This window comes from Stegastes partitus, unplaced genomic scaffold, assembly GCF_000690725.1.
Source record: "Stegastes partitus isolate 25-593 unplaced genomic scaffold, Stegastes_partitus-1.0.2 Scaffold3701, whole genome shotgun sequence".
Taxonomy (NCBI): domain Eukaryota; kingdom Metazoa; phylum Chordata; class Actinopteri; family Pomacentridae; genus Stegastes; species Stegastes partitus.
This window is the reverse complement of record NW_007581432.1, coordinates 115-24,023: the sequence shown is the minus strand read 5'-3', so window position 1 is coordinate 24,023 and position 23,909 is coordinate 115. Positions and strand designations below refer to the sequence as shown.

The window sequence follows — 23,909 nt, the reverse complement described above, 5'->3', positions numbered from 1 at the left end:
TTTAATGTGGGTATGTTACTCAAACTGTCCGGGATTGCGTTCAGTCCTGAAGCAACACGCTCTTATTAATGCAGCACAGTGGGTTGTTTTAATACACGCCTTATGTCAGTCTAAATGCTAGTTAATGCACAAAAATCAGATCCCTTCCTGTGCTCCAGCTCACATGCTGCACAAAACACCTTTGTAGATTTTGTAGAATTGTTGGTGCACTAACCTGCCTCTCTCTTCCTTTCTGTCTTCCAGTTTTCTTCGTTGAGGTCAAAGTTCAACAGTCATCATGGCAGACGAAGCGGATATGCGCAATGAGCTGGCCGACCTCCAGACACGCGCGGACCAGATAGCTGATGAGGTACAGTAGAAGACTCACATACACACTCGTTAAAAAAAAAGGAAACATGCTACATCATGCTGTATTGTCCAAGTGAATTTGATTGACACAACAGTAACTCAATGGGTTGGACAGTTTCAAGGGATTCCATATTATCCTTTGCTCAGAAGAAGTTATCTTTTATCTACTTTGTACTTCTTTACTGTCTAATTTCACAGCTCTAAACATTTAGTTTAATAGATGGTACCGAGTTTTACTGGCAAAGTAAGAAGTAGAGAAAGTGAGGCAAAAAAGTGGTCTGAAGTGAACAAAGATTTTTCTATGACATGCCAATTATAATTTGACATTTCAAAATGTCCAGTCCTCATAAGCACAACAAATGTATCTCCAAAGTCTGCAGGCTGACAGACACAGCTGCTCTAATGCGACCATCCCTTGTTTTAGCAGTTGGTTCTCTAAGTCTCTTTCATCAAGACTGTGCTTTTTTTGGATAAGGAAGAACTTTGCCCTTTTTAATGAGTTGAGAGGAGCTCAGGAAGAGCAGATAATTCTGTGCAGCAGAATAATAGAGCAGCTCAAATGGCCTTATTAAACATTCATGAGGAGATAATGCAGGGCCAAGAGGCTCCATTGATGGGATGGGAGTAGAGGAAAAGAGAAATAAGGAAGGCAGGGATAGATGGATGTATGGAGCAACGGGGGGGCAGAGGAGAGGCAGGAGATGACGAGATTAGCAAGAGTGAAGTAAGGATTAGGAACGAAAAAGAGTTTGGTTTAAGAAATGTTCGAGTTTTAAGGGGTCCTGCAGAGTTAGCCAACAAAATATAGGAATCACATAATTAATCATGGGATCAGACGAGAGGAGTGGAGTAATTACAGCTAATTATGTGTCTGAGTATTGCTCACTTGTCTGTCTGCACTATTGGAATCTTCTTTTTTGTCCACCCACCAATTTATGCATTTAAATCTCAGTTTTCTAAATGAACACACTGTAATATCTTCGTTATATCTATTACAGGTATTGTACTTGCTCTCCTCTGGACTCTCAGCTAACCATTTGCTCTGTCTCCCTACAGTCTCTGGAGAGCACTCGGCGTATGCTGGCTCTGGTTGAGGAGGTGAGTCCATTGATCCAGTGACACACATTGGATTGTGTCCTTAAAGAAATGATTTGTCTTGATATTTTCACTGGTTGACATTTACCAACACAGTTGATATGTTGTTGTCCTTGTACGTGGTGTGACCAAGAATCTCAGAGACTGTGCCTATAAAAAGCGAAACCCTGCACCTGATTCACACTTGCCTGCTTCACCCTTTGAAGTAACCTTCTTGTGCAGCCAGCGATACACCATTACCAGTGCTTCTGGCATGTTTAAAACACTTCCTGGAAGTCCTTTTCTGCATCTGTGTCAAACAAGACCCAGCTCTGTTCACCAGAGCATGAAGGCTGGGTCAGTTTGACACTGACTTTGATGTTTGCTCTGTGCAAGTTTGAGGTCCATGGTGAAACTGCACATGCACACCTCTGGGACTTCCAGAGACTGTTCCAAATGTTGCTAGAGCACGGGGAGTAGTTTATCGCTGCACAAGAAGACTATTTCAAAGGTACAGTTTTCAGTTTTTATAGGTGCAGACTTCTGGATTACACTTTGTAGATACCTCTTTGCTTTACTCCTGCCTTACTTACAGAGTTTCACTCGGTCCATCAGCACTTGGTTTATTAAGTTTCCTATAGCTTCCAAAAAAATAAAAGGAATTGTGAAAAAAATGCCGTAAAGTGAGACTGCTTTCCAAAATATGTACCTAATACAAGAGTAGTAAACAGAAACATTACAATCTAGAAATATGTGCTTTTTAAACATAGCACCACTTCTCCTCAGCACATTTACACATAGATTTTCAAGATACTTGGAAATTGGCTTGTTCTGTCTTAGTGTCGTTTGTCTTGTCATGCAATCTAGACTGACTCCATGAGGTTGAAATCAAGGCTCTGTGGGGAAAAACACGGTCTGCTGCAGGAGCCCTTTATTGTCATCGAAAATAGTTCTTTATGACTCTGACTATATGAATAAACACATCTGGGATTAATCAAACACAAAGTAGGAAAAGACAGCATTTAAAATACATGTTGATATCACAATAACCAAGATGATAATGAATTATTAATCATGTTATTAAGCCATGTTCTGTTGTGGAGTCACTAAATTGATTTTACCTTGACGTGTCATGTCAGCAGGTCACGGTATTGGTGGGCCAAGATTAGCTTAAAGTGCTGGCAGGCTGATGGCACTAAATGTCCATGTGTGTTGGACCTCTAGTTACTGTAAGGTATGACCCCACTCTTGCCTCTGGACAGGCCACCATGTCTTAATGAGACAAATCCTCGAGGGACAGAAGGAGACCTGAGGCTGACCTAAACAGCGGCCTGCTCCACAAACAAGCGCTTTTCACTGGCAGTGGCTGATGTGTGACCTTTGAAGAGAATGCCAAGAGAATGCCATTTATTTGTTTTGTGCTGTTTCTAAGTTGTAGAAGTCCGGAGGTTTGTTAGTGCAGAGCGTGTTTCCTCTTGATGATCCCAGGGTTTGGTGTGGAGTTGAAAACCAGGGAAATACACAGAGGCAAACAGCTATTGTGTCATGTTTTGGCTTCTCTTCTCTGTCTGGCAAACAACAAGCTCTTTATCGCTCTCACTTAGCATGCCTCCAGAGTAATGAGCTCAATATGGACCGCGATGAAGCAGTAAGGCAGCATGGATTATGGATGAGAGTCAACATGCTTCCACTGTTACAATAATATCACTATCATAAGCATGTCTTTGGATTTATTTGAGCACATTGCCAAAATCTGTAAAGCGACTTCATTTTGAGCATCCAAGCTTTAGTGACACTAAAACTAAGCCTGCCATTTTTATATTTCTTCCATTGTTCTGTGATGAAACTGACTGTGTTTCTGACCACACAGTGCACCGTTTCCACACGCAGTACTTGTAAACACGTGCTGGTACTCCATGACCTGTGCTCCAAGGGCTTATAGTGAAGCTTACACTAATTGAATAAGTTGGAGAGCAGTCACACTACACTCGACCTGGTCTGATTCGGCACTGAAATGGTCTCCAAATACACATCCTTAGAATATGGCTGTCTGAGGAGATTGAATACTGTGCAGCCCACAAAAAAACAAACAAAAAAAAACAACCTTGTGCTTATTCTGTGAAGCTTAACTTAACTGTTAACAATACCATTCATTATCATTTGTCTCTAATTAAATTAAAGCAATGAAAGCAACAAGACAACTAGACATGGTTTAATATCACAGACTCAAGATGCTTATTTAAGCATTAACGACACAGAATAGTCATTGAACTCAGTAGATTCACTTCTTATCTCCAGTGTCATAGCTGCTTCGCTTCTATGTACGTGATCATTTAGAGCATATTGGTCAATATTTATGGAAGATTCTAAATTTTAAGGATAACTTTTTGAGAAACACGCTTTTTCTCTTTTTTTTTAACTGACAGATAGATGAAAAATTTAATACCATTCTCACATCTTTGCATTATTTATGAAACTGGAGCCACGAGGTGATTTGCATAACTCAGCACAATGACAGGAGGAACAGATAGCCTGTACCATCCAAAAAAGAGCCAAAGACCAGGAAAAACGAGTATAGCTCACTAATACATTATATTCTTTTGTTTATTCCAATCAAAAAGCAAAACAAATGTGCTGTCCTTCGATCCTTTTTTTATGCAGTAGTGGTGATCACGTAGAGTTTTGGCTGATAATCTAGACTCACTGTAACGTGCTGATTAGTGACTCTGGATGGATTTTGTTGCTTTTGGACAGAACCAAGCGAGCTATTCACCTGTTTTCAGCCTTTATGCTAAGCTAGGCTAACCAACTGTTGGCTATAGGATATTTAAATAGTAAATTTAAATTGTTTTTACATGTTCGTGACCTGTTTGACAAATGATAGCTACTAAAGAAAATAATGCAATTTGATTAAAGTGTTTCTTAATGAAACTGAGGGGGGGGAAAAGCATAACACTGGGCTTTCTCATGTGTGTCACAGATTACAGAAAAAATAACCAGATTATTTCATTTTCAGGAAGAATAAGGCCCTTTTCTTAGTGTTTCTCAGGCACTCTGACACCCTAAAACATTAATTGAGATTAATAACACAACTACACTTTATCAGTAATATTAAATGCTGTGAAAAATTACACATCATGAAAGATGATGTTCCATTTAGTCATGATATAATGAAGTGTTTTATTTATAAAACATCGCAGAAAGTGAAAAAGCAGGTCAGGTAACTTGGAGAGTAAATCCTGCAGCTTCCGTCTTTAAGCCTTCTGTCCTTTTCTTGAACTTTCCTCCTACAGATCCTTAATAGATCTCACCCACACTGTTACTACACTGCTGCTCTGAGTCTTAATCTTTTATGTTCATAATGCAGGAGTTAATTTTTTCTCTTTTTGTGCTGTACTTAATAAGTCAGCCTGTTTAACTTGTCAGCTTAATATCCTTGCAGAACCTGTATCATAGTGTCAGTATATGTGGATTATTCATTTGAAAAACTTAAACTTAAGAGTAACACAACAAAATCAGTTCAGGTGAAACCCATAGGAAAATCTGAAAACACATTCACAACAACAACAAAAAATAAATAAATGTATTTAATATATATTTATTTTAGTTTTATTTTGGAGTGGTAAAGAAGGTACAAGCACTGTGGCTCTATTGTATGATACTAGAATTTAAAAGAGTAGTTAATAGAGAGAGTAGATTGTTATTTTGATAATTCAGTATTTACCTGTTTGACTGTATCTCCTTAATTTCTGCTGTTTTGCCTTTATGTGCAGTTCACTAATGATGCACAAAAGCCATAACACACCAAAGCACTTTTTTTTTCCTGGAAACGCTGTTTCTCACTGTACTCTCTGCAAACAAAATCGACTTTTTCATTTATTAAGCTTGAATATTTTATGCCAACAACACTTACAGTAAGTGATGTAGTGTGTCCTTGCCTCACGCAAATGCGACCCATATTTCATTCTTGAGACCGGCGAGTGACATGAGCTTTATTTTATATGGTAGTGGGAAACGTCAGAGTGTATCTCCCTGCACCACCTGACTACCACGTCTGCTGCTGTGGTGCTGGGATCTCAAACAAATGAAGTGAGAGACAGTTACAAGGGGCAGGTCTGAGGCTTTAGTTCCATCAAAATTTAAATGAGCCGCTGCTAAAAGACATAAACACAGACCTGTACCTTTATCTTAAAGCATGACATGTTTCACAGCTCGGTGCAGTTAGAGGGTTGCTTGTGTGAGCGATCAGGGCTGACTTTAATGTGACTGTCTGTATTGAAGCTCTCACTCATGGTCATGAGCAGAGAAAAACATGACGTCACACACAAACTGACAACAGTCTTCCACTGTAGAGGCTAAGCCAATGCTTTGTGCCACTGAGGGAATCCAAACAGGAAAACTTAATTGACGCGCTATGTTACCTATGTCTAATTAAATAAAGTCAAACTCGTATTGCTTTACAATGCACATAGTGTCTTTATTTAATATCCAAATCTTCTTAAATACATATTTCCAACCAACATCAATACATACGGTAAATTTCAGCGTGTTGCTTAGCGGTCAAAAACTAGTTTGTCCCCTTCCAGTTGGAAACACTACCTAGACAGAAAGGTTCCTACCATTTATAGGTCAAATTGACAATCAACACACATTAATGTGTAAATACAGAGCAGTGTTTTCTGATCTGCTCCTACAGTCACTGACACAGAAAATCATCAATAACACAACTTGTACAAGTTTTTGGACATTTTATTGCAGAGAGCTGCATGAGAACAGTGACACCACTCCCTGTGTCAGTCACTTTAGCATAAAGACAGGTAGTCTGTCATTGTACAACAAAATCCAGCTATCCACATCTTGTCATTGGATTAAAGAAACAATGCATAACATGACAGTGGTAGATGTTTTGGAATTTACATTTTTATTTACTGTAAAAAATACCATAAATAACTGAAATCTGTTTTTTTTTTTTTTTTGCCCAAGCTTTGTTGCTTCTATGAAGGGTTAAACAGCCATGGTTACCAGTTGTGGTAAACTCTCTTTTAATTGACATTTTATTAACTGAGTAGTTATTTACATTACACAAACAGGAAATATTTGTTCAGTCATGCATGCTAAATATATGTACGAGAATCAGTAATGAAGAAACATGCCGTGATGTATTTTGTTATTGGAAGCAAACAAACCTCATGTATTTGTGGGAAAAAGGTTTTTATCAGGAAAGATCAGATATTAAAGTTTTTATGAAGGCTGTTATCTTCGCCTGCAAGGAAACAGAAATGAAAAAGTGCTTGGTAGCTCAGGATGAAATGTGCAGAAAACAGGTCAGAGAGGTGGAAATGAAAAAAAATAAAGACAGAGATGAACACAGGAGGGGCGAGAGAGGAGATGAGGGGAGGAGGAAAGATAAACAGAGAGATGGACAGGAATCTGTGAAGGACATCAAGTCCAAATCCAATGTCTCTGTGGTGCAGGTCGCCAGTAAAATGGGAGATCTGATTTGATGAGCAGGCCTGAAGTCAGAGATTTCATTACACAAGATCGACATGATACTGCGTTCACGGAGGTCGTTTCACAACTGGAAAAAAACTACACAGTACAAATATACACCTTAGCAAGCCATTTAACGCAACCTTGTTTTTCTATAAGGACAGAAAAGGTGTATTGTTCTCAGAATTTCCTCACATCATTTTCACATCTGTCTTGTCCTGCCAAGTGTTATAGTCGCTAATGCATTTGAGTGGATTTTTAGCGTGTGTGGTGTTTTTTTTTTTAGCTTTTTAATGAGAAACTGTACTGCTCAAAAAAAAAATAAAGGGAACACCTAAACAACACAATGTAACTCCAAGTCAATCACACTTCTGTGAAATCAATCTGTCCAGTTAGGAAGCAACACTGATTATGAATCAATTTCACCTGCTGTTGTGCAAATGGAACAGACAACAGGTGGAAATGAGAGGCAACCCCTATGAAGGAGTGGTTCTGCAGGTGGTGACCACAGACCATGTCTCTGTTCTCATCCTTTCTGGCTGATGTTTTGGTCACTTTTGCATCTTGTCAGTGCTCTCAGCCCTAGAGGTAGCATGAGGCGGTGTCTACAACCCACACAAGTTGCTCAGGTAGTGAAGCTCATCCAGGATGGCTCATCAATGCGAGCTGTGGCAAGAAGGTTTACTGCGTCTCTCAGCACAGTGTCCAGAGCCTGGAGGAGATACCAGGAGACAGGCCAGTACACCAGGAGACTTGGAGGGGGCTGTAGGAGGGCAACAACCCAGCAGCAGGTTGCCACCTCCTCCTTTTGCAGGAGGACCCAGCAGCCCAACACCATGCAGGGAGATTGGCATCTGCCAGAGAACACCAAGATTGGCAGATTCACCATTGACACCCTGTGCTCTTCAGGGGTGAGAGCAGGTTCACACTGAGCACATGTGACAGACGTGACAGAGTCTGGAAACACTGTGGAGAACGTTCTGCTGCCTGCAGCATCCTCCAGGATGACTGGTTTGGCAGTGGGTCAGTAATGGTGTGGGGAGGCATTTCTTTGGAGAGCCGCACAGCCCTCCATGGGCTAGCCAGAGGTACCCTGACTCCCATTAGGCACCAGGATGAGATCCTCAGACCCATTGTGAGACCATATGCTGGTGCAGTGGGCCCTGGGTTCCTTGTGATGCATGACAATGCTCGGCCTCATGTGGCTGAAGTGTGTCAGCAGTTCCTGCATGATGAAGGCATTGATGCTATGGACTGGCCTGCCTGTTGCCCAGACTTGAATCCAGTTGAGCACATCTGGGACATCATGTCTCGTTCCATCCACCAACACAACGTTGCACCACAGAATGTCCAGGAGTTGACTGATGCTTTAATCCAAGTGTGGGAGGAGATCCCTCAGGAGAACATCCACCGCCTCATCAGGAACATGCCCAGGCGTTGTAGGGAGGTCAGACAGGCACATGGAGGTCACAAACACTACTGAACCTCATTTTGACTTGTCTTGAGGAATTTCCACTGAAGTTGGATCAGCCTGTGATGTGATTTTCCACTTTTATTTTGAGTATGATTCCAAATCCAGACCTCCATGGGATAATTTTGATTTACACTGATCATTTTTATGTTATTTTGTTCTCAACGCATTCTACTATGCAATGAATAAAGATTTTCAACTGGAATATTTCATTCATTGAGATGTAGGATGTTATTTTAGTGTTCCCTTTATTTTTTTGAGTGGTGTATTTTCAAAGAATACATGTTGATTTATTGCAGTACTGTTAACACAAGACAACAAGCTTAAATGGGATCCATGGGGAAGGAATTTGCAATGCAGTCTTTAAACACTTAGATTTATTTGCTTTCATGTTGAGAATGGGATGAGAGCATTGATACCACTCTAGTGCCTTAGCTGCCAGTTAGCTTAACACAAAAACTAGAAACAGGGAGGAACCGGCTAGTTTGGCTCTGTTGTCCAGAGGGCATTATATAGCAGCCATTCTTCTGGATCCTGACTTATTTACCATCATGACAGGTTGCAGAACCCGGCTGCGGACACAGATCAGGCAGGTAAAGTGTTCAAGTGAAAATGAAAACCAATACAAAAAGTGCAAACTAAACTGAGTGGAAAACAGAACAGGGTAAACCAGACTGAGTTCAACAAAAGGACAATGTGAGCTGGGCTTTTATAGCAGGAGGTGGATGATTGAATGCAGGTGAGCTGATCCACACAGCTGTTTCCAGTACCTGTAGTCAGGCAGGTGACTGAGAGCGCGAGCAAGGAGGAGAGCGAGGTAGAGAGAAGGAGGGAAAAGAGAACAAGAGGGAGACGGGCAAGGGCTGAGGCTGGGTGGTCATGACATTTACAGATTAAACAAGCAGTTTAATTAGTGAGGTTTATAACTGAAGGCAGAAAAATGCTATTACCTGCAGACATCCATCCATAGCCATGTATTTACCAGATATGAATACAGATATCTTCTGTGACACAAACCCAGTTGTTAACTCATAGATTATCATGTGTTTATATGTGAATCATGTAGTCATATTTAATTACTTACATGTTTACTCATTTACAGAGAGACCAACGTTTCAGGTCAAAGCTGACCACGACATTGGGTAGTTAGGGTCCGAGGACCCTGCAGCAAGCAGGGTCCTTGCCTGCAAATGAATGAAAACTATATTTTATCCAGATTATTATATTGGGTAAAATATACCCGGTGTTAGTGATAGAGGGCAACATATTTAATGGGTGGAATTTACCCAATGCTAGTGTTTATGTGTTGAAATCAGGCGCTCCTTTGCACTTTTCAAGGGAAACAGCATTCAGGCCGGCCACATCCTCTGCCCCATTTCATCCACAGCTGTCATCCTGTCACAGGCCTAGTTTCTCTGCAATGCTAACAAGTGATTAACATGTAGCTAATGTTAATTTACATCTGCAATCATTAGCTATGCAGATTTTTTTTTCTACTAAAGCTAAGCTTTTAGCTAGTTAGCTACAAGTGAAGTTGTAGCACTCAGAGAGAGGAAAAAAAGAAATGTCCAGAAAATCAGTGAAATTCCTGACTGAGCACACTAACGTTAAAATTAGTAACACCATCACTAACGCCGGGTATATTTTACCCGATATAATATTCCGGATAAAATATAGTTTTCATCAATCTATGTAAAAGTACAACACTGTATGACAAATTGTAGGACTGGGACATGTGAGCCTTGTCTGGTGAAGGCTCAGTCTGGTTCTGGTATGGAGTCTTTCCAAGGAAATTCATGTAGTCAAAAAAATTTGGTAATGTTTCCCCTCTGAAAAAATGCCATTTTTTGTCAATCTCTGCCACAGTTGTCAGTGATGCAGAAAGACTGTGCCTTCACCAGACAAGGCTCACATGTCCCAGGAATGGCTGGACCAAAGAACAAGTTCTCAGCTCCATTATTTTTTCTGTTTGGAAATTTCTCGTTCAGGATTACCTGATTTTTCAATAATTTTGCTGCCTTTTTATAGGGTCCCCCATGGTACTTTTTAAAAAAATGTTATGTGATATTGTATATTAGGAAATTAAAGAAGAGTACTACAATTTGTCATACAGTGTTGTACTTTGACATAAATTAATGAAAACTATATTTTATCCAGATTATTATATCAGGTAAAATATACCCGGCGTTAGTGATAGAGGGCAACATATTTTATGGGTGGAATTTACCCAATGCTAGTATTTATGTGTTGAAATCAGGCGCTCTTTGCACTTTTCAAGGGAAACAACATTCAGGCCGGCCACATCCTCTGCCCCATTTCATCCACAGCTGTCATGCTGTCACAGGCCTAGTTTCTCTGCAATGCTAACAAGTGATTAACATGTAGCTAATGTTCATTTACATCTGCAATCATTAGCTACGCAGATTTTTTTTTTCTACTAAAGCTAAGCTTTTTGCTAGCTAGCTACAAGTGAAGTTGTAGCACTCAGAGAGAGGAAAAAAAAGAAATGTCCAGAAAATCAGTGAAATTCAGTGCAGCTGGTCATGTGACTCACTGACAGGCTGAGCAGAGACAGAAAAATGGCTCCTTCAACTTAAAGCAGGTTTAACTTGAAGAACGGTCAGATGGGCATGAGGGTCCAACGCAGACCGAGGACCCGACTAACGCTGCTTGCAGCATTAATGTGACATAGGAGTTAGTAGGGTTAAAGAAATAATATATAATATAATAATAATAATACCTAAACAGATTATTTTCACATGTAGAGATTTACATTTTTGACAGCCTGATTTAAAAATGGATTAGACTGAAGTAAACATTATCCTACGCTGCAGTTGTTCCTGGAACTGGATAACATATATAGACACACTTAATCAATCAACTGATCCTTTGATTCCAAAACATACGACTTCAGGAGATTTGTGTTTAGGTATCAGATATCACCTCAGCTGCACTCGTCTTCACGGTGACTGGATTAGAATGGATTCCAGGAGACAGCAGAGTGGATATCTTGATGAAAGATCAATACCAATTGTGTTTACTCTAAGGGCTGTAACTGATACAGACCCCACATTGAGCCTCTTAGAACACCTTTAAATCACCTCACCTTTAAGACATCAAAGGTTAAGAAACTAAGAAAAAGATGAAAGGTGATTTCTCCCTACCTTATGAGTCAACTATATGTGCTTAAAAATTCACAAAATATTAAAAAGGTCTGTTTTACATCAGCACTGCTGCTGAGAATAGAAATGAAGAACAAAGAAGAAAAGATTAAATGAGTGTAAAATATTAATCTCTATTAATCTCTTGAAAAGCACTCTCCGTGTTCATTTCCTTGGTATGAAATTATTTTGGGAAAAATGGCTTGAACAGCATCAGAGGAGTCAGTAAATCAGTGCAAAGTGTGAAAAAGACCTGGTCGTCTGTGTGCATGCATGTGTGTTGAGGCAGCCATGCAGAAAGAGGTGATGTCACCACATCAGACTATGCCAGCTGGCGTGGTCAGATATCCTGTGATTTCCCATGATTCCTCCTGGGTAAACAAGCACTTCTCCCACTGGATTTACGCACATGTATCTGCAAACACTGGGCCTGCGGAGTTTGATGTAGAGAATTATTTGTTTGTCCTTAAAGCTTATGTAAATACATTTGCAGAAAAAAACTCTCTGAGCGCTCATTCATCGACAACAATTTCACTTCACTGTGATGCAGATCCAAGGCCACTGGCAGGAGTTTGAGTGATACTAATATCAACGACATGTCTAACTAACTGACCTGCAGCGCCGGTCCAATCTATCACTGCTCCAAGAAGGTCACACCACACTTTGATCAAAAACAACTGATGCGTGACCTGAATGACCACTGGACTTTAATATCTGTCAGAGGTCTCAGGCTCTCGGAGAGCATGAAACTGGTCGTATGTACACTGTTTAATGTGTGCTCACTCAAGTGTGTTATTATGTGATGAAGTCCACGCATAGAGAAACAACGAGTCTGCATGGACGTTTGTGTTCTGTGCGCACGTGTTCATGTTTGTGTGTCTGAGCGTTTGCCAACTCTGTAAGCCAAATCAGAATGTAACATTACCGGAGCTTTGTCAGCAAATCTCCACAAGCTGCAGCCCACTGAACATAACAAATAAAGCACATGTCGCTTTTGTGGGCAAATTTATCCCAAGAAAATGTATAGAGGTACGCATGAATATATCTGTGGCATTTTGAGATTTAGGGTATTTACAGTTTTGTTTTATTCCTGGTTGTTTCTCTGCTGGATTAAAGTCCGTTTTTAGCTTTAACAGGGTTTTATGAAAAAATGTGAAGGGCCCAGCAATGTCTCCTGACTTTGGCACCACCTGGTTTCTGTTGTTATTTTTATGGCACATTTATTACAAGAGACTTTGAGCCAACTTGCTTTCCAATAGAGAAACACGATTTTTATAACACATTTAAATTTTCTGGTATAGACCCTATAAAATTATACAGAAAACCAAATGAACTCCTTCTTGAGCAAACCCTTTATAGCCCCAGTTCCTTCACACACCACTGACACTGTGCATCGTGGTTACATTTATTTCACACAGGTTGTCATCATAAACTGTATTTTTTCTTCTCTTACCTTTTATTTGCATGACTTTACTCTCTTCAGGGATCAAATTTAACATAAAAATTCTTATCTTTTCTGACTGATTACTTTAGTTAAAGGTAGTAGTTTGAAATTTTGGTAAATATGCTGATTTGTTTTCGTTCTGAGCGACAGATAAAAAGACTAATGCTCATCTCTCTGTTAAATATGGAGCTCTAGTCTAGTCTTTGTAACCCAGGTAGCTTTGACTTTATAGTTGCCACACAGACATTAGAGTGGTATAACTTTTTCGGCAAGAAAGATGTCAGAATATACTATTTTCTGCTTTGCTACACAAGCTCAGTTTCAAAAATGTGATTTCAAATTGTAATTCGACCCACTTCTGTTGCTTTGATAGCTCTGTTCTGTTCTGCTCTGGTGACCTTCACTCATCTGTCACATTTATTCCTCTTTTTCCCTTTCACTTCTTTTCTACGCTGTCTTCCTTTCACCTTTCTGTCTGTTAGAGTAAAGATGCCGGCATCAGGACTCTGGTCATGCTGGATGAGCAGGGAGGTAAGTTGGTAGGGAGAGTTCACTGAACAATCTGTTTCACTTTAATCTGCTCTGCTCCTGATCCTCTCTCGCTGCAGTTTTACGCTGTACGATGGGAGAGTCATCATCAGTACGTCCAGTATGACACTGCAGAACACGAGAACAAGAAATGTTCTGGTTTTGTAATGACTAAAGAAGAAGAGCTCTTCATTTCTTTGTCAAAGTAACATTAGCTGGAGTCTTTGCTAATGTGGCTAACACAGTTATACTGGATGATACTGTTGAGCTCGCCTTCTGCTTTGCCTCCCTACATACACTTTTGTTCTTATTAGTAAGAAAAATACAAACTTATTTATTATTTATACTATAAGTATTATTATTTTGAGTGAGTTGTTAAATATTCATAACTTCTTGGTGTAAAACACTTTTTAAGTAAGCTGGACGTGTTTCCAGGACACCTGACAGACCACCTGATAGATTATTACTACTTTCGTGCCACATAGATTTTACCATTATCCTTTGGGAGGTAAAATAATGATCAATTTAACTGCTAATACTATATATACTGTGCCTCTTTTCCACATTCTCTGCCCTTTTCATGACATAATTCACCATTAGGAATTAGAGGGACACTGGCCTTTCCGTGGACATGAATTGTTTCAAACTAAGGATTTTTCCTCCTTCTTTCGGATTTTCAAAGGCCAGAATAGATGACAGGACTTCAGCAAAAAAGGTGATATTTAGAGAAAGGGCAGAAAAAGAAGCATACCAAGTAACAACAAGCATTCTTATCTTTTATTTCAGTTGTAAAAACTCAGATATATCTGATGTTTGACCCACTTCAGTTATTACAAAGCTGGTGTTACAAAGTGTGGCGAAGGAGCTCTAGTTTATGGAGCTTGACTCATTTTAGGAATTATAACTCAGGACATCTCAGCCTCTGCAGCATTGACTTTAAGCATTGTTTTTCTAAAATCTTGCTTTGCTATTCCACAAACTTTACGGATGTATTTATAAGCCCAAATCATAAGTAGCGTGCAGCAACAGACGGGGAGCTAAGTTGTGTCAGCTGTTTTTAAATTCAAGTGTAGCCCAGTTCTAAGTGCAAGTGGAGATTTATGCAGTGTAGCTAACATTAGCTTTGTTTATGCAGGACCTGTTTAGAATGAAGAATAAATGAGACAGTTTGAAATATGAATCTGACATGATACTTAGTCAGAGTTTTGTGTATTAATTATATAGACTAAGGAGTTTTTAATTTACATATCAGATAAGGAAACAGCAAAAGCACTGATGACCACATAATGTCGCTTACATTAACTATTAATTTATTCTGAAACACATTTCTTAGATTTTAATGATGCACTTCATGTCATGAACTATTCTGAAGCAAGCTTTGTTTGACCGTAAGAAGGACTTTATGTCCAAACTAAATAAAGCGTTCATTTGCAAAAACGGATAAGTGCCACCCTTTAAAAACTCAGCTGACTGACGTAAGTTGTTCCTAATGCAAAGCACGTTCTAAATCCTAAATGTGTTTCGGAATAGTTTAGAAAGTCAGCACTGTTCTTCAACAAAAATGAATTAATTCATAGATTAATTTAACAAACACGTGTGCTGTGTTCAGGTCAGGTGGCACGACATGCCGATGGTTCTGTTCAGCCAGAGATGCGCTGTCCGTGTCTGCAGGAGAATTTCATTGTAATGTTGGCTTTTTGTACTGTAAAGTAACTTCTATCTGTTACATGACTGTGTTTAACTTTGAAACACAAAATCCAGAGTCATCTGCTTTTGCCAAAAAAATACTAACTTTGAATTTGTAAAAAGGAGGGATATCACTTGGAATACACAAAGACAAAATCATGGTTTATGAAAAATGAAACATCTGCAGATGAACTCTTCGTGGAGTTATTCATGAATAGCCATTGTACACAGTATTTGGGTGGTTCTTGTGAATTAAACGGGGCAAATTGGGACTCTTTAATGAAGTCTGCAAGAGAAAGCTTTACAAGTCTGCCCAGTATATCCACCTTCAACAACACAATGAAATATGGGCTTCGCCAATGAATCTTGAGACTTTTTTGTGACGTGAAACCAAAAGTTGCATTTGTCAATAGCAGAATATCTGAACTCAACATCTCTAGATTTACAACATTAATATGAAATATTGGTAAACTGCAGTAAATATAAATACTTAGCACTGAGAACTGTGACTGTGATAAACTGCCAGATACACATTCACAGATTGGGAGCAAACTTCTGAAGTTTGTCCACTCCACCAGCCAGTTTGCTCTTCTAAATTGTTTGGAATGTGCTTCTTTTTTTTTCTAAAAGTATTGGCTAAAAGGACACAAGCTGCAGTCAGAGTGACGTGTTGGAACTGTCACCTGATGTGTCTTTATTGTTATCAGACTAATGTTTGAAGACTTACAAAGTTTTCATTGTCTGCACCCACATTAAAGTGACTGGTGTTTTGTGAGTGCACATGTAGCGTAAAGGCACATTTACAGTGTGTAGAGGAGTGTGTAGTCGTAGTAAGAGTGGAATGTGTGTGTGTCTGTCTGTGTGTGTGTGTGTGTGTGTGTGTTACCAAAGGCTTGTGCTTAGTTCCATGCGTGAAAGAGCAGCCTAATTGGCCTGTCAAAGGAACAGATAGCCTGTTTCCCCCTTTCTCTCTCCTCTCTCGCTCTCCTTCCTTTCTTCCTTCCTTCTTTCCTTCCTTCTTTCCTTCCTTCTACTTCCCCCCAGACTAACTGCTGCCACAGCTCACTGCTGTTATCACAGGACAGCAATCAATTCACAGATTTAAATTACCTCTGCCTCTGAGCTAATGTCCTCTATACCTGACCCCCCATCTGTCTCCCTCTCTGCCTTTCCTTTCCTTTACTCTATTTCATGCTCCTTCTCTTCTTTCCTTTGCTGTTTTCCTGACCTCCTCTCTTTTCTTTCTCCTTTGCCTTCATCTGGATGTAACTGTGGCTGTAATAATGATGTAGCTCTTTCCTCTGTTCCCTCTTTTTCTTTCCTTCTCTGTCGTTTACTGATGATGGCAGCCTTTGCTGTTCGAGGCTCTGTCAGATTCCACATGTTATTTGCTTCAAGAATTCCTCGTATATCGCCATTGCAGAAATAAATACTTGGGTGTAATAGCTTGCCGTGAGCTGTAATAATTAATACAGTCTTGTCGAGCAGTAAACTGGGGTGTGACTAATCCCTGTGCCCTTTACACACACACACATGCACACACACACATACAGGTCACACATAGGAAGAGATTTGTCATTTCATACAGTGATGTATTACCTGTGCTGGAGGTCTCTCTGCAGCTAATGAGTCCCTCCCTGCTCGGCTGTTACATGCATGTTGACCTGAATTAGACCCACAGTCAGAGCGGATGGATTATAGCTCTGACTCAGTCAACTCAGCTTTCCTCGGCTACGTTTTCAGCCGCGCAATAAGTGTGGTATGATTTATATTCATAATAATAGGACCTGCAATAATTGAATTAAATTGATGAATTGTGATCTAGGTTGATCCATTTTTTCTCTTTACCAGTTCATCTCTGGACTGAGACTGAGAGCGATTCATCAACCCTCCTCAGTAACTCAGAGACAATCAACAGAATATTGTTCTGTGTAGCACCCATCAGTGTGTCATTTGGCTTCATGTTGACTGTTTGTGATGCTGTGGGTGATATCACTTTTACCAGGTCGAACACACAGTTGAAGATATATATTTTACATATTGCGGTGAAGCTAAGAGTCAGTATATTTTTTATGTAAACAGCCAGAGGATGTGATGGAGGACAAAAGCGGATGATGCATAGATGATGCTTCGTGAGCTGTGGCCAATATGGCTGCCTGGTTTGCTTCGCTCCCAAGAAGGACAATATGAGTTGTTCCAGCAGGTACCCTCACTTGGGTGAAAACACTTGTGTGCAGGAAAGATTGTGACTGGTAGAGAAGAGGAAATCCAGTGATAGATGCAAGATGGTCCAAGTATGAGCCTGTAGGGTCCATAAGCCGATGAAAAGACAGCAGCAGAAGATCAACGCGTTTGTTTTGTTTACAAACTGTCATGTTTATGTGCTCAAGAATGTAGTGTTAACGTAATGTTTTGTCAAGTTTAAAGAAGTAGCTAAATGTTCCTTGCGGTGTGATTGGTGTTAAGAAATAGTACGCTAAAATATCTAAAAATACTGCCTTCTTGGCATTATATGAAGCTGGTGTTAGCCTGTTGGAAAAGCTAAAATCAAGGTTATATAATTGTGAAATAAAGGTAAACAACATCAGTGTTTAATTCAGGTGAGTTGTTTATGTTTGTCTAACGTTATCCTGCTTGAAAAAACTTAAAATACAAGCGTAACAGAATAATGACTTCGTTACCAACCAGAAAACCACCATACAAAACAAGCTAACTGATCTGGTGGACTTGGGGTGTGATGAAATGTACGTTACATGGACTCAGGTGGACCCTCAAGGACACAGGAAATACACCACTGCCCGTACACTGCTGTCTTGTCGCTTTGAGCTAAGAACGCCTCCCATCCATACATGTGAGGTAGATCTTTCGAGCTACATGCAGACGTCTGCAGAGAGGCCTGCGTGGACTCTCACACACTTGGACAGACTCATATGGTCATGGACATAGAAAGTATAACACCAGCCTAAAGTTGGATCCACTTCATTTTCCTCGCATCTTGCTAATGTTAAAATGCAAGTCTACGTTAAATTGTTCACCTTTCATTCAGTGTTAAAAAGCGTAAAACTAACTGTAACAGCAGTGGTTTGTCTTCTTTCACATCTGGGCACCCTCAAGGTAGTGACCCACTTCACACCATCTAGGAACCTTACCCTCCTCCCATTGTCTCACAGATTTCCTGGCATGAGGTCTGGCCCCTTCTTAATGGATGGGTCAACAAAACATTTAATCGTGAGACTGCTGTTTCAGTTTTTTCCACCCACAGTCAACTCATCTCACTTTGACTCACTATGCAGGACAGAGGAGGGCATCGGAGGCCATCCCAGGGTAATCCTCAGAGAGGGGGGGAGGAGGCAAGTTGTTAAGTCAGGCCTGCCTGTCCAAAGCTGAGAAGATCAACAATTTCTCTTTCTCCCTCACACGGCCCTCCTCTGCTTGATCCTTCACTTTGTGTGGGATAATTACTGAAGGCCTTTTAGTTGTCTCCTGTAGCACTTCATTGGTTAACTCCTCAGTTTAACACAGTGTTGGAAGAATTTAGCTTTTAAGATCTGCCTCACCATAAAGATTTGTTTATTTTGTGGACCTCTCCCTGACATTTTTACAATTAAATCTAAGGTCCATATCATAACAACGCTTCAGAAGCCCTTCGTTACAGCAGGCTTCAGATAGAGATCGCTAATTGTAGCCGCTGTAGAGACTGAAGCTGTGTGAAATGACCATCTGTATTGTCTGCATTACAATGTGACTAATCAAACCCTGAGGAGTTTTTCCTGAGAGACAGAATGCCCTCCTCCACTGATGGAGATAACAGCTCTCCTGTCCTATAACCATTAACCAGCCAAAGAGAGGCTCTGACCTTGAATCAGGGCTTTTTATAGCACTGCACCGGATTGGCCATCTGAGGAAGGAAATGTGCAAGTCTTCATGCACCTACATGATGCTTTTTCAGTCATTTATTTTAGTCATTCATTACATGGTTTGTTTTTTTAGGGTTTTTATTTATTTATTTATTTATTTATTTATTATCTTTAATACGCTGTCACAGTTTCATTTAGGCTGTTTCTGTCCATTTAGACTCTTCTAAATCCACTCTTTCTTTGTCTTTCGATTCATTTTGGATCTCGTCTGGGTTGATTTCACCCGTTGAACTTTGCCTCATTAGAGCAACTGTAAATTTGTTCTCATCTTTAACTCTCTTTGTCATGTCTGCTCTCATTGACATGCAGTAGTGTTCAAACGGTGAAAGTGGCAGAATTCATGTACAGATGAGGTTCTGGATGAAGCACACTGCTACTGCCACTCAGATGAAATACAGAGAAAAGAATTATGTCCCTGTGGATGGAGGTAGGGGGGAAAAAAACTGCAAAAGCTGAAGAAAAAAGTCACACTAAAAGGTACAGATGAGGAGAAATTAGGATTAATATCGTTTTAACTCATTGTGTAAGCAGAAATACGAAGGTGCTCTTAATGCTTGTTGCCTGCTTTGCCTTCTGCACCCAGCCCGAAACATTCTGCCTCTTGCACTGTAGCGTAGCGCGCCCAACCTCGAGACGAACCAGTCCATTTTATTTCACTGCTCTCATGCCTTTGTCCTCACCAGAACAACTTGATCGTGTGGAGGAGGGCATGAACAAGGTGAACGCAGACCTGAAGGAGGCCGAGAAAGATTTAAAAGATATAGGACAATGCTGTGGTCTGATATGCCCATGTATTAAAAAGTAGGTACCGGCGAGGAGCTCCGCGCTCTTGCCTGTCCAGTGCTGGTGGTGGTGGTGATGTCTGATGTCTCTCTTGTCACAGTCAATGTCTTTTTTTGTCTCCTCTCCTTTGTCTCCCCTCTCTACTCTCCTCCCCTACCCACCCCCCGCGACTTCTTCCTCCTCTCTTCTCTTCTCATGTGCTTTCGTTCTTTTGCTGGGATAAATGACAATGTGTTGGTAATCAGAACAACTGGAGCGCATCGAGGAGGGGATGGACCAAATCAATAAGGACATGAAGGATGCAGAAAAGAATTTGAACAATCTAGGACAGTTCTGTGGTCTATGTTCATGTCCCTGTAACAAGTAGGTGATGCCTGTGTCGCCTGACTGCATGTGTTTCAGTGCCTGCCTACCTGCCTCTCCATCCATCTGCCTGCTTCTGGTGTGTAGAGCATGGTGAACTGTGGTGTGAGCAGTCAGGCCTAATGCCACAACAACAACAACAACAACAACAACACACTCTCTGAACAGGCTCCAGCACCGCATGCACAAGTGTGTGTGTGTGTTTGTCTGTTTAAATTAAGACTGAGGTCGAGTGAAAGATTGTGTACGTACATGGACAACACACACCACAACATGTGCACGACTGGTCCGATGCCAGCCTCAGTGGCTGTTGTCCTCAAAAGCCCTTCATTCCACATTGGATGAGAGATTCTCTTCCAGCAGGTAGCAGCATCCACACGGATCTTGGCCACGGCACCCACCAACCCTGTAAACCCCACCCAATCACCCACCCTGACACCCTGCAGCATGAGCCATCATGCTGTGTGCAAGTCCAACCCAACCAAAGACTAAATCAACTAGTTGCCTTCTTCTTCATTGCTCATTTTAAATGTTACCCCCATTGTAGCCAATTGATAACCTATTAATATTGACTTTTTTTTAATGTTTTACACAAATTAATTGATTATATGGGGCTCTTGCGACACACTCAACCAAAGCGGTATTTTAAATGATCAGTAGAAACTTTTGTTCCATTGTGATAGAATCTTACTTCCAGCAATTTGGAAGTTTTCACTTAATGTGTTTTCAAAAATGTGTAACTTTATTTTAACTTGCTGCTGTTGTAATCAAGAAAATACAAGTAATATACAGCCAGTACTTGCTGTCAGACAATCTAATGAGTCATTCAGATCAGAAATCTACTTTAAACTTTTAGAAATACATTTATTTTCTTTTTTGCAGAGAGTCAGGTGAAAGCATTGATGGTCAATATGTATGCGGAGCCAGCAGACCATTAGCTTAGCTTTGCACATAGACTGGCAGCAGGGAGAAACAGCTAGCCAAGCTATGTATATAAACTCTAACCACCAGCATCTCAAAAGCTCATTAATTAATACATTATATTTAGTTTGTTTATTGTATATACAACTCAAAGAATGAAAAGAATACATGTTGTTGTTTAAGTTACGTGTCGGACTATTCCCTGGCCGATGCTGTTTTTGTACAGACTAACAAATTAGTTCTAATGTGTTAATTAGTGAGCTTAAGATGTGCTAAGCTAAGCTACCTGTCTGCTGTTGGCAGCTTTATTTAGTGTGTACACGAGCAAGAGTGGTATCAATCTTTCATCAAACTCTGTAGGCGTATTTCCCAGAATGTCGAACTATTCCTTTAAGAGTCATTTTTTGGGTTTTTGTACAAAGATTTACTAAGTGTTTTTGAATTATTTACTCTACTGACAGTACAGTACACAAACCTTTTAATAGTTCAAGGTGTTCTCTGGACTGTAACTATAGTTGCTATTTCATCACTTACAAACAAAAATAGATGTTGAAGCAGTGAGAGCGGCTTTGGTTTTTGGCCCTCAGGTTACAGACTATTACTACAGTGTATGCTTCTTTTCCCTCAAGACTGTCTAACATAATGAAATATCATACATGAGTTGGGCAAACTTGTTTTCTGAGCACACTCAACATCCGGTCACACCATTTTAATCAATAATTTTCAAATACTTTGAAATCTTTGATGGAATCCTAATGCCAGTTTTGCCAAACTCCTGTGTGATGTGTTCTGAAGCCCTCAACAGCCAAACTATGGCCACTGAGTCATGTCTGAGCTTACTTTACTTTGGGACCTGTAATACATGTACTGTATGTAGTTGTGTATCTCAGAGCTATAGAAAACACAAGTGAATGACAACCCTCCCTCCCAATAAAAACAATCACAGGCTATATTCTATGTTGGGTTGACAGAACGATGCCTTAAAGGAAGTACGTGCAACATATTGTATTTAAGGTCACTTATTAGTTAAAATCAGCTTTTCTCTTAAACAGAACCAAAGATAAATTATCTGTTTTGTATCTGACCTCTAAGTAAGGATCTTGACTCTAACAAATACAGCTAATCTGTTGTGTTAGTTGTCATTTTCTAGGATAAGTTGTCAGGTTGTTTGTTTTTTTAAACAGCCACAACTTGATTTTGGATGAATAGTTTGTTTCTATTAGGTGTTTGCCACATCTGTTTGGTACACCTTGGCAATGCTTCCAGACGGCATTGTTTTGGGTTGGGATCTTGTATATTCTATAGCTCTTTGGTCCTCCCTTTCATGAACCACTTGTTATGTAATCCTGTGGTTACGTCATGTGTTTCATTGGATCTAGATTCTGTATATGGCAGCCCCGGGTCAAATAGCATGAAGAAAATAATTCTTGCTTGTTGTTCTAGCCTGACTGGAGCACCTGATGGGTGTCATGCACCACCTCAAGACAACGCTGTGAGACGCAAAATGAGCGTCACTCATTGGAAACGGAGCAAAATGAACTTGATTCACTGCGTTGTCCTCAGTGGAGGCCTTCACCTATCAGATACTCCAAGCATCATGAAACAAACGCTAAGAATTACATTTGCTTATTTGACTGAATGCAGTCTATCATCCCACAGATCTATCCATCCAGATGAAATGAAGGGCTCATCACAGCTAGTCTTCCATGCAAAATGATCACTGATTTTGTTTTTGTTTTTTTCCTTTTGGTTGTTTTTTTCACCACACTGAATCTAACTGGACAGCTTTCTTTCAATAGATACAGCATATATCTGATCCTGTTCCTCTTTACATGTTTCCCTTTCCCATGTCAAACAGTGTGTAATATGTTTCTGCCTTGCGTGTTGTCTCACTGCATGTTTGTGTATCTGTGTGTGTGTGTGTGTGTTGGTGTCTCCTCTGTCTGGAGTCTGCTTATTGTGTTCTGTGTTTGTGCTCTTTGTATTTGCTTGTGGGAAAGGGTTTTCTCAGCTCTGATTTCTCTCACAGAAGGCACACGTGTGAGCTTATTGTGTTTTGATTCAATTGATCTGCATGCTGGATCAATTATTCACTAACAAACTGCATGTATGGAACTTTATCATACGTGGCATGTTGCTTCTAGTCGACTAATTGGCCCGACCTCATGTTTGCATTGCATTCTAAACATATATTCATGTATATGTTTTGATAGTGAATCGCAAAAAAAAAAAACATGCATGTAGTAAAACTGCATGGACACACTCACACACACACATATACACACACTGGCTCACCTACACTTCACATTCACAAAACAGTTCACAAATATGCACAGCAATATTCACAAACACTCACAAGCAGCGACAGTGTCCCTGACTGAAATGTGTGTGTGGTAGGATTAAGGGCGGGGGCCAGGCCTGGGGAGCCAACCAGGATGGAGTGGTGAACAGCCAGCCGGGGGCTCGAGTGGTGGACGAGCGCGAACAGATGGCCATCAGTGGGGGCTTCATCCGCAGGTAAGCATATATGTGTGTGTGTAGGTGTTGGTTTACGCGTGCCACTGTGTGCGTCAGTGTGTGTTCGTGTTCGTGTTCGTGTTCATGTGTGTGTGTGTGTGTGTGTGTGTGTGTGGGCGGCTTGCTTGTTTCTGTGTGTGTATATAGATGCTTAGATATGTTGTCGAATATCTTTGAGTTTGTGATACTGTTTACATCCATAAATA

General features: G+C 40.3%; 1 protein-coding gene across 1 annotated transcript; it reads left to right on the top strand.

The window, feature by feature from the left end:
* The first annotated feature begins 270 nt into the window (after window positions 1–270).
* On the top strand, window positions 271–23,707 carry LOC103376191 (synaptosomal-associated protein 25-B-like). The gene is made up of 5 exons (XM_008306561.1): window positions 271–349; window positions 1,405–1,446; window positions 13,471–13,519; window positions 20,148–20,265; window positions 23,584–23,707. The coding sequence occupies exons 1-5, from the start codon at window positions 278–280 to the stop codon at window positions 23,705–23,707; spliced, it is 405 nt and encodes a 134-aa protein (XP_008304783.1). The 5' UTR covers window positions 271–277.
* Window positions 23,708–23,909: the final 202 nt, after the last annotated feature.